Source organism: Cydia pomonella, chromosome 16, assembly GCF_033807575.1.
Source record: "Cydia pomonella isolate Wapato2018A chromosome 16, ilCydPomo1, whole genome shotgun sequence".
Classification (NCBI taxonomy): domain Eukaryota; kingdom Metazoa; phylum Arthropoda; class Insecta; order Lepidoptera; family Tortricidae; genus Cydia; species Cydia pomonella.
This window is the reverse complement of record NC_084718.1, coordinates 6,328,762-6,339,961: the sequence shown is the minus strand read 5'-3', so window position 1 is coordinate 6,339,961 and position 11,200 is coordinate 6,328,762. Positions and strand designations below refer to the sequence as shown.

At 38.6% G+C, this 11,200-nt stretch overlaps 2 protein-coding genes across 2 annotated transcripts; one reads left to right on the top strand and one right to left on the bottom strand.

Annotated features, from left to right (window-relative positions):
- The first annotated feature begins 985 nt into the window (after positions 1 to 985).
- On the top strand, positions 986 to 6,854 carry LOC133526463 (SET domain-containing protein SmydA-8). Its single transcript, XM_061863116.1, has 8 exons — positions 986 to 1,601; positions 2,028 to 2,235; positions 2,838 to 3,036; positions 3,348 to 3,472; positions 3,783 to 4,009; positions 4,998 to 5,158; positions 5,421 to 5,613; positions 6,388 to 6,854. The coding sequence occupies exons 1-8, from the start codon at positions 1,469 to 1,471 to the stop codon at positions 6,618 to 6,620; spliced, it is 1,479 nt and encodes a 492-aa protein (XP_061719100.1). The 5' UTR covers positions 986 to 1,468; the 3' UTR covers positions 6,621 to 6,854.
- A 638-nt stretch (positions 6,855 to 7,492) lies between these two features.
- On the bottom strand, positions 7,493 to 10,826 carry LOC133526464 (zinc finger CCHC domain-containing protein 9-like). Its single transcript, XM_061863117.1, has 4 exons — positions 10,335 to 10,826; positions 9,068 to 10,072; positions 8,182 to 8,289; positions 7,493 to 7,820 (listed from the first exon to the last, which is right to left on the bottom strand). Exons 1-4 carry the CDS (start codon positions 10,470 to 10,472, stop codon positions 7,680 to 7,682), a joined length of 1,392 nt encoding a protein of 463 aa, XP_061719101.1. The 5' UTR covers positions 10,473 to 10,826; the 3' UTR covers positions 7,493 to 7,679.
- Positions 10,827 to 11,200: the final 374 nt, after the last annotated feature.

Genomic DNA, 11,200 nt, shown 5'->3' with positions numbered 1-11,200 from the left:
ATTTCGCAACATATGAATATGACAGATATTACTTACTGATTTTCACAACACCTATGAGAAAATTATTATTTCTAAATATTTTAAAGGTGAAAAATAGTATGCTCAACCGATTAAACGGAAATTGTACCTAATTGATTATGTGCAAATCTATTTTCATATCTCATTTTGTAATTTTTTTATACTAGCAATAAAATGTCCTTGAACAGAAAAATTGCCACTTTGATTCCTTCTAGCAGGGAAGAAAAAGCCCTTGTAATAGGCAGAGCGCCGGGGTGGAGGGGTTGAATCACTTAACACAGTATACAGGTTAACAGATGTATTGTCTCCCAGCTTGTACACTTGAATCTCAAATACTTACTATTCTATCATTATATATATTTATTGTACGTGACAGAAGAGGAAATCCCTTATCGAGTGGAGGCGCAAGATCTATATTAAATGTGCTGATCACTCAATATGCACTGACGTGCCAATATGAGTGTCTGCCTATCGCACCTCCCCTGAAAAGGTAGGGGTTCCCTCCCCTGAAAAGAACACTATTGGTAATACAACTTTACTCTATTCTTATGTACTAAATAATCTGTATTATTTTTAATTACCTTTAAATTTGAACCTATTATGTCTTTTATTTTATATGGTCCTAAACATAGGTCATTTAATTTATTGTAACATTCATTCTTAATTAATATTAAATCACCTTTTCTTAAAATTAACAACGTTAGCCTTACAATCGTATTTAGATTTTCTTTGAATTTTACTTAGAATTAGATTGTTCCTAGCATCAGCATGTGCTTTTTGTAACCTAAATTTTAATTCTAATGGATAGTGATCGTAAACATATAGTGGTTCTACTCTATTAACCTAAACTCACACTAACTCTAACTCTATTTAACTCTAACTCACTAACTCTATTTAAATGTGCTGATCACTCAATATATGCACTGACGTGCCAATATGAGTGTCTGCCTATCGCACCCTTTTCCGAATCGGTGATGTGAAAAAAATAATTCTAGCTCGTCTGGGCTAAAGGAGCCAGGGACGGGATGACACAGATGGACTCTGCATCCTAGAGTTGTAGCTAAGTTTCATTTGCAGCAAGGACGTCGATAAGAGGTTAGACTTGGAACTCGTTTAGTCTCTGCGATATCTGCTTTAGTGATTTTATTATGCGTTTCCGCTTATTCCTATTAGGTGCATCTATGCCCACTAGATAGTTTCCTGTAGTTTTCTATTCCTAGAGTACCGTATCAAAAACAAAAGCATAATCAACGTAAACATAAATAAACGCGATCCAGAGCGGCCGACATCTCGGATCTCGAATGGTCTGGATTCGACGTCTTATTATTAGCCGCCGATCGTCTACATATGTACTTCTCATCGGTCAGAGATTTCAGTCAGTTCTCTCGACGTCTGCTGTGCAGAGTTGTCGTGAAATATTAGTGCTAAGTACTTATTACATAGCAAAGTTATGGCTCAGGACGTGAGTTCGTATGATATCGCTCGGAATGACAAATTTGGACGATATCTGATTGCGAATAAAGTACTGGAGACAGGGGAGTTAATTTTCACGGATAAGCCTTTCGCTTTTGGACCGAAACCAGGTAATTTAAGCAGAAACAAGTATAAGAATATTGTTGAGGTCTGGGTATTAAAAAAACTTTTAGGAATCTTAAAAATATGCAACGTAAAATCTGCGTCGCGGCTAAATTATTTTTCCTGTGTTACTTTGCTATGGTGTTACCTTTAACTAGTATGCCTTTTTGGTTATTTTATGACAGTTGTAATATAATTGAAATTGACGCGGAAATTTATTGTTTTATTAGTAAAACATGACGAGAAAAGTTATAACTTAAGCGTAGCGAGGATTCAACTGTTTAGATTCCCGAAACCAATATTATACTATGCCGTCTGTACCTAGGTAATACTTTATATTATTTCTTATGTCTCTTGAATCATGTCTAGTGTTTCGGAAGGTACAATTTAACAGTGTCTAGAAATGCTGAATTTCCTATGCTTGATGTCTACAGACAGCCCACCGTTATGCCTGGGTTGTTACTGCCCTGTGCAGAGCACGCTATGTTCTCACTGTGGTTGGCCTATCTGTGGCGCGGAGTGTGAAGCGGCACCGGCTCACGCGGCGGAATGCTCAGTATTCGCGGCTGCTAAGGTGCGCTTCCAACCACCAGAAGACTGGACGGCCAGTTCACCACAGCTGGACTGCATCACACCCTTAAGGTAGGTTGTTTGACAAAACTTGACACAGCTTGCTGATTAGGTACTGCCCTGCATACGCTGTGTTCTCGCTGTGGTGGATGATCTGTGGCCCAGAATGCGTAGATTTCGCGGCTGCTACGGTGCGCTTCCGACGAACCCACGACGTACCAAAAGACTGGACGCAGTTTATCATAGCTGGGCTGCATCAGACCCATAAGGTAGGATATATGTTCACTTCACTTAGGTACCGCAGTTGCTACTGCACAATGCAGCACCGCTTGCTCTGGCTGTGGTTGGCCTATCTGTGGGGCGGAGTGTGAAGCAGCTCCTGCTCATGCGGGAGAATGCGCAATATTCGCGGCTGCTAAGATGCGCTTCCAACCACCAGACGACGAAACTGCCAGTTCACCACAATTGGATTGCATCACACCCTTGAGGTATGTTAGTCACGGATAGGTATTTACCTACATAACAGTAGGTACGAGCTCTCCCCATCGCTATTCTCAGAAAAATAAAAATAAAAATGTGTCAAAAGACCCTAGCCCCAGGTCCTCTCTCATATGAAGGTCTATAATTCTCGTAATTTGTCTGTTTTGTCTTAGATTTTCTCATGTCTGTTTCAGAATGCTGCTAGCCAAAGAGAAAGACCCAGAGCGTTGGAAGCGTGAACTCGAGCCAATGGAAACACACGCAGCGGCGCGGCAGGAGCGGCCAGCGTGGGCCGCCGACCAGGTCAACGTGGTCGCCTTCCTCACGGACCACTGCAAGCTCGGCGCGCGCTTCGACAAGGAGCTGGTGCAGCGCGTCTGCGGCATCCTCGAGGTAAACAAATAGAAACTGTAGTGTAAGTGACCCAATGAGAAATTTATTGATTAACCTTGTAATTTGTATAGGTCCGTCTAGATCTGGCAAGGTGTGCAAATGCTATTACCTACTGTAACTACGATTAACAGCGCGCAAACAATTCACGAGATGCTTAAATCGTCTGCAATACACGCAAAGGCCTGTGATGATGATGATGACCGAACGGCGCGCTGGCAGCGAATTCGCTGAAACAAAATGCAACGCGTTCCCATATTAGTGATGCTGAGTTGCTGGAGTTATTTTACTAAATTTATTTTCATGACTGTCAGGTGAACGCAGTGGAGATTCCATCTCGCGGTGGATTCAGCATCCGCGCGGTGTACCCGCAGCTCGCCATCGCGGCTCACAGCTGTGTCCCCAACATAGTGCATACTATACTCCAGAATGATTATGAGTGAGTATTTCACTGCCGGCTAGCTAAAAAAAAATATGTATAGCTACAATACAATTAGTTACTTCAGGCTTTTTCATGACTAACTACAATTGCTAATGAGCGAGAGTGCCGAGCGGTGAGGTTAATTTGAAATGTGCGGGTTATGTGTGGCGGTAGGTGGTTGCGATAAGCACATCAAGTATAGTTAAGTGTGAAGTAGGCCCCTTTTTATGGTGTGTGTGCTTGTCACTTGTCATGATGAAGAAATTAAATATTTTTATTAAGTAAGTAGGTTTTATTTGTTACTTAGTTACTTCTATCTCTGCCTCAGGGTCCAGGTGCGAGCCGCAGTGGGCATCCCATCCGGTGCTGCACTACACCTATGCTACACACACGTGCTATCCCCGACGCCCACGCGCCGCGACTACCTTCTGGAGTCCAAGTTCTTCGCCTGCGACTGTCCCCGCTGCGCTGATCCTACGGAGCTTGGGTCGCATCTCAGCACGCTCAAGTGCAGCAAGTGTGATAATGGCGTCATACTGTGCAATAACCCCTTAGGTATGTTTGCTTCATTGTCATGAATTTATTAACTTCTCTTAGCGTTTAGGTACCCCGGTTGCGATCAGTTGCTGGACTCCAAGTTATTTGCGTGCGACTGCGCCTGCTGCGCTGAGCCCACGGAGCTAATGTGCAGCAAATGCGACAATGGGGCATCATACTTAAGGGGTTATTGCACAGAATGACATTTCTGTGCAATAACCCCTTAGGTCTGCTTGCCACGACTTCGTTATCATTATTTTATTATCCTCTTTCTCATCTTAGTTGTATCCAGCCCTCTGCTTTCATCATACTCGTAGCGATCATGACTGTCAGGGCTGTGAGGAAGCTAACCTGATCCGTAGGTTTTCATAATCAATTCCTCTGGACAAATTTCCACATGTATGTATCTCTTTGTGCAGAACATGTAAATAGGCCGGCGGCCGCGTGCTCGTGTAACTTTTGCCTCGGCACGTTGGCCTACTTTACCTCACCCGAGCCAATTTGCTCGGCAAGATGGCGTCTCAGCTGTTCAAAATGGCGCCGCACGTAATGACTGCAGTGGTTTGCGTTTCCTTTATTTTGCTATTTATAGCAATGTAAAAGAAAATGAGGAAGAAAAGAAGGACACGACAATTTGAGACACTCATTATTTTTAATTTTTTCCAGCGTTGTGATTTTTTGACAACTTAAGTACGAACAAATAACCAAATAAACAAACACGTCCTCCCTGGCGCGCGGCAAACGTCTGAGGCGCCTTTTAAGCATACCGAAAAACCGACACCGAGCGGCTCGGCTCGGGCGAGGAAAACGTGCGCGCCGCCTCGGCCGAGGCACTTCTACACTGGCCGTTTTGTGTGCGAGGAAATTGCCTCGTGCGTATGTTCGCTCTGTGTGGACTCGTCTAATGAGCTGAAGGGTCTGTTATAAAGCAGTTTTTCTGTTCATCACCCATGGCAAACGTTTGGAAGGAAGCGAGCGCCTTCAAAGTCCTTTATTTCGTTTTCAGATAATGAATCACCCTGGCAGTGCACCGACAAGAACTGCGGTTTCCAGACCTCGAGCGCGGCGATGAGGAAAATGCTGGCCGTGGTGCAAGCCGAGGTCGACCAGCTGGACGCATTGGAGGGCACGCAGGCTATCGAGATGCGAGAGGCTACGTTAAAGAAGGTAGGTGATAACTAGTACTGAAGTGAGAGTCTTCTAGCGAAAAATACCAAAGATTCGGAAGTCAGTCCAAGCGTTCACTAGGTGATGATCCCCTGTAGCCCTGGTATCAACCAAACGCTCAATACCAACGGGTGCTGCGTCTGCCCGCGTTCCTGAGGTACCGTATTTCCACTATATAACCGCTGGGGAACTCTTAGGCATCTTCTGAACAGAATGACTGAGAGTTTACAACGTCATTTATTATAATCCCTTTTATTTTCAGTACAAGTCAGTATTCCATCCACGCCACGGCGTCCTGTTAACCCTGAAGCACGCTCTGGCCACGCTGTACGGGCGCGTGGAAGGCTACGCCATCGACGAGCTGCCGGACTTGCTGCTGGAGCGCAAGGCGGAGCTGTGCCGCCTCGTGCTCGACACGTTGCAGATAGTAGCGCCCGGGGAGACCAGGATGCGCGGTGAGTGTAGCGCAGCGCATGTCGGTGTTCCATCGTCACGGCGTACTTAAGAGGCTGTCAATACCTAAAGCGCGCACACTGTCTATTTGTATCGGAGTAAATGAGATAGCACTGTCGCATGTTACTGGGCCTGGGCAAGGGAATAATAAGAAAAATATTTAAATAAAAAAAAGTGGATTATTAGTGTAATATTTTACTCAACCACGGTTTAGATATAAATGTTTTGAAATTGTGATTTTAATTGCAGACCCATAAGTGAAAACAATAAAGACATAAAACCGTTTAATTGTGATTTTAAGACCAATTTTTGCAATTATTTTCTATCGAGCCGATTTCGTTCAATCGTGTATCGAGTACAACCACGGTCTTTGAAATATAATTAATATGAACATATATTTTTCTTACTTGACTAAAACAAATAGTCTTTCTTAAAAAACTGTTTAAGTAACATCAATTTCAAGGACATTGGGTGTTGACAGCCTCTTAACAAATTTCACAATGTAATGTTATTACTTACTTCTCTCGCTGAAAGTTGAAGATACTCAGTGGTGTTACGTGTTACGTGATGCATCCATACTCTTATCTTCATACATATTGTTTCTTAGGCTATTTTATTTGGCGAACTTTTCAGAAAGGCTATTTAAATATCGGTGTCAAAGATAAATTCAAATTATCTTAAATATCTTCTTATAAAGCCACTAACCCTTTGCTATTTTTTTTGTTATATATAATCTTTACTTACCTAACACTAAGTAGGTATGACTCTTTCCGCAGGTATGATGTTATACGAGCTCCACGCCCCAGTGATGTTCCTCGCGCGCAGCGAGTTCAGCGCCGGCCTCATCGACCAAGACAAGCTCAAGGAGCGGCTGCAGGAGCCCATCCGGCTACTCGCAGAGGCCTCCAAGATCCTTAGCCGAGAGGACCCGCAGAGCCCCGAGGGAATCACGGGCGAGATCGCACGGCAGTCCATGGAGCAACTCCAGGCTAGCATTGAGGCGTTGTAGCGTTGAACCGATCCGATGTCACGTCGTGGCCTCTTAGAACCTTAGTCAAAAAGATCAACTGATTGATCAGTTGATCTTGACAGAAGCTTTATTGAAGCCTTGACAGTTTTGCATTTTACGTTTGTTTTATCAAATATGGCGTAGAGGTTTCTACTACCTATATTTTCCGTAGTCGACGTCGTTGAAATAGATCAGGATATAATGTGGAAGTTTGGAAACGAGCAAGGCTAGATGGGTTAATCCATCAGAAAATTTTATCCAGGGTAACTTTCAAATAAAAAAATGGGACTCCCTCTGGTCGCATAACGACTTATGTCATATTTTTATAAGATTGGAAGTCATAAAAATCTTTAGTCAGAATTATTCCTGTGCATAACTGGGTTTTTGTCATAAATTAGTTATGTCATATTTTTTAGTCATAAATTTAATTTGCATATTTTTTTTGGTTAAGCTCGTTAGGTATGCACAAAAAATATAAGTATGACAATTGCTATTTATGTCATCAAATATTTTGGCTAAAAATGTATGACACAATATAATATGACTTTTATGATTTGTATATGATGATTATGACACAAATTTTTATGCTTATAAAAGGTATGACTTAAACTTTTATGCAACCCAATATGGACCCTAAAAAAATACTTATACTACTTTTATTGACCATTCTGTTTGTTTATGAATCAAATCTTGAAGTAAAATCTGGGTAAACATTTTGGTATAACTCCAATAATTTAACTTCTAAATTTCATTTTTGTGTGTAATATTGTAGTGAATTATTCTAAAAAGACAAATATTTACTTAATGATCTCTTGGAAAACATTTAGCAAGGGTATTTTGAATGTTATACAAATTTTACTAAAAGTTCAAAATTTTTGCTGTATACATAACATATATTTATTTCTAGAAATAATACCGAAATATATATTGTTACAAAAGACTATGTGATTAGAGTAGAATATTGTATTGTGTACCATTGTATTATGTTGAGTATGAATTAAATGAGAATTAAACATTATCAGTTTTTTTTTTTTACTTTAACAGAGACTGACAAAAACATTAAAATGTAATCTTCTTGGGTTTCTTTTTCGCTGATTCAGTAGAATTCGTAACTTTTACCTGGTGACCTATATCTTCTATGTTATCTGCACTCTCCAGAGTGCCTAGTTTTAGGGATGTGTCTTCCCTTTGGCCTTGCGTCTGTAAGTAAAAAGGACAACATATTACAATCACAAATTATACAAGTATTGCATAAAAAAAATATATTCAGTATTACTATCGCATATTCGAGATCAGAGGTCATAAAATCAAATTAAAAGTTATGTTATGACCATCAGAAACACAAAATGCAGCTAGATCAAACAGTTGCAAATAGAAGAAGGCATGGCTACTCATGGTAACTTTTGATTTTAAAAGGTAAAAAGAATATTATGTACTGACTGAAGTTTTTTTACCTGTCATCTGAACTGTATCTTGCTGGACACTGTCTCAGTAGGGCTATTAAGCACCAGACACCATATAGGTCTATATTTAGAGAGATTAAGCAAAAATGTATACTTACTGTAGGACAATCTTTCCTCAAGTGTGTGACGTCTCCACACAGTTTGCAGGATCCACCATTTGGGTATAAACCTTTGGGGTTGTCTGGGCACTGCCTGGCTAAGTGGCCCTGGAATACAAGAAAACAATTAAATTAATGTTTATAAGTCTTTATGCCTATATGTGCATACCAAGAAGGTAAGTTTTGACAGTATAGATTATAAGCTACAAGAACTGCAAACAACATCCATTTTATTTCAACAATATTATATATATAAGATTATTGTTAAGAAAAAATATATAAATTCTTTTTAACAGGCTGACTGATAAAAACTAACATACATTACACACATATACATTCATTTCGCCATTTCATATAATTTAAAACTTTATTATTATTATTATTATTTATTTGTTGTAAAGTCATGTACATAATAAATCAGGATGTTATACCATAAAATACAAGTAAGACCATGACACCCTGTAAGGACACACAACATTAACTTAAAACTAAACAAAACAAGTCTTCTCATTTAAACATGACAATTAATATTACAAAAAAAAAAAAAAAAAAAAACATGTTATAAACTATCGTCATTAAGAAAATCCTTAACCGAATAATAACATTTATCAATTAATAATTTTTCTAATTTATTTTTAAACACTGTGTTTCGAGTTTCTAGCTTAATATTATTGGGAATTTTATTTGTTATTAAAATACATTTATATTGGGGACTATTTTTACACATCTCTAGGTTAGGTTAGACTCAACTTCACTTGAGACTATAAATTTTTCAGTTCTGTCCATTATAGAGTTAATTTGATTCAAAATATTACATTTAGTTTTGGATAATGAAGATCTTATAAATATTACATTTATTAAAGAATAGATTGTTAACTAGACAAACCTGTTCCCTACAAATGAAACACGTAGCAAATCGGAATTCATTGTCCCTCTGAACCTTGCACTCAAACTGCCTGTGCTCTGTTGAGCCACATTTGAAACAAATTCCATCTGCTGCATCTACTCCTGGTATCTTTGATTTAAGTTCAGGGCAGTCGGAGAGATTATGTCCTCCTTTCCTACAGTTGTAACAAACGTCTCTCTTCAACCTTGCTAGAGCCTTCTCAGCTCTCCTTCTTTCCAATTTCATGGTCCTCTGTACCTCACTCTTTGGAATACCTTTCTGGATCATACTTTTCTTCAGTTCTGTGAGACGCTCAGCATCTTTTTTCATTATTGGGAAACCATCAAACCTAACCAGTTCAACTTCTTTAGTATTTATTATCAGTTGAAAACTCTTGTCATTAATTTCCTTTCGTCTGATAGGTTTACCATTAACCATTTTAGTCTTCTTTTTCTTTTTCAGATTATTGTCAGTTTCATTAGGCTTTGCATTGCTCTTATTTGGAGAGGATTTATGCTCAGTAGCGTTAGAAGCCTCTGATTGTAGGACATTTCCATTGCTATTACCCTTTAGCTTCTTTTTATTCTTTTTCTTCTGTTTCTTTTCAGTTTGTGGTGCTGCCATGTCAGGAGGTGCAGCATCACTCTGATGTGACTGTGTTGGTGCGGTTTCTGATAATTTATTTTTATTTTTCTTCTTCTTTTTCCTCTTTTCTTGAGCTATAGTAGCTTCAGCAGACCCATTTACTTCATTAATATGAGAAGGTTCTGGTTTACCTGTGGTCAGTTTATTCTTTATTTTAGTTCTTCCTTGAGCTGTACCCTCAACAGACCCATTGACTTGATCCTTGTATGTTTTTTCAAGGTTATTTTCTGTAGGCTGCTTTAGAGGCAAAAGTCGTTTTTTGGGAACTTCTTCAGGAAAGTCACACCAAGTGGCTTTTCGCTTGGACACTTTCTGTTCCTTCAGAAAGTTTTCGTAATTTGTGATACGTTGATTTTCTGCCTGAAATTATTCACAACCATTATACAATGTATGTCAAGTTAAAGAAGTCATTTTAATGATAATGCTCTATTTCTGAATTAATAATAATACTTAAGGGGTACTCCTTTTATTTTGACCTGTGTGATACTAGTAAATTAATTTCTTTAATTATTATATGCACACAAACTGTAAACTATTGTCCACAAAAATGCCTTTTGGTTTAAAGTCTGTGAAATAACTCAATTATAGAATATAAAAGTAAATTACGAATTAAATTAAATACTTCTTGTCTTTTGCTCGCTTCCTCTTTTTCTTTTTTCGACTGCATAAGTTGTTCTTTCATTACTTCCCATGGTGTACTGTCTTCAGGGGCCCTTTCGTTTGAGGCTTTAGAACCTTTAGCTCGAGCAAATCGAGTCATACCGGTAAAGGAATAAATTTATTTCTAAATTTCTATAATTTTTTAATTATAGATATCCACGTGCGTAAACCTGGCGCAAACTATTTCGATAAGAAACGTCAGTGTCACTATGACATTTTAAAGCAATATTTTACGACCCAATACAGCTTCCAAGTTGCAAGAAATCTAAACTTTGTGGTTAGAATGCTTTAAATACCTCTCTATCACTTTTTTAATAAACAATGACTTGGTGTTATGTTTTTTATGTAAAGTAATCAATGTTATTATTGAATAAAAGGGATTAAAAAATGAGTCTCGGAAATTCTTTAGAAAAATCCACTTAAAGTACGTTCATAAACCAAAAATTAATAATGTTATTATTAAATATTCTTAAACTCTGAGACTTTATAATTTCTTTATTCTTGTAATTTATTATCCTAAAATGAGATTTCTAGTTTTACACAACGTTCGCAAATTTCGAAGTATTAAAATGAAAACCTCCGTATTTAGTAGTAGTCTTTGTTTAAATCTCAAAACGCACCTTTCTTTTTTTTTAAACAATTTTTCATTATCCGAAATGGGGCGAAAGTACAAAATCAAAACCATTCTAGTGGATTTTGATTGGCTTCAAAGTCTGATAAATCCAAATTCCACTATCAGGTTTTCTAATTTTATTAAGAAAAGGTATTTCCTACGAGGGTCAAATAGATTTCGAGTTTGAAGTTAAGCGACACACTTGTTCTTGCAAG

Bases quoted from the DNA above. Each gene is read 5' to 3' on its own strand.
- LOC133526463 (XM_061863116.1), top strand. From the start codon at position 1,469: ATGGCTCAGGACGTGAGTTCGTATGATATCGCTCGGAATGACAAATTT. The intron at 4,010-4,997 runs GTATGTTTGCTT...TTTCGTTTTCAG, and splicing joins ACTGTGCAATAACCCCTTAG to ATAATGAATCACCCTGGCAG. The intron at 5,159-5,420 runs GTAGGTGATAAC...TTTTATTTTCAG, and splicing joins GAGAGGCTACGTTAAAGAAG to TACAAGTCAGTATTCCATCC.
- LOC133526464 (XM_061863117.1), bottom strand. From the start codon at position 10,472: ATGACTCGATTTGCTCGAGCTAAAGGTTCTAAAGCCTCAAACGAAAGG. The intron at 10,073-10,334 runs GTATTTAATTTA...GAATAATTTCAG, and splicing joins AAGCGAGCAAAAGACAAGAA to GCAGAAAATCAACGTATCAC. The intron at 7,821-8,181 runs GTAAGTATACAT...TTTTACTTACAG, and splicing joins TGAGGAAAGATTGTCCTACA to ACGCAAGGCCAAAGGGAAGA.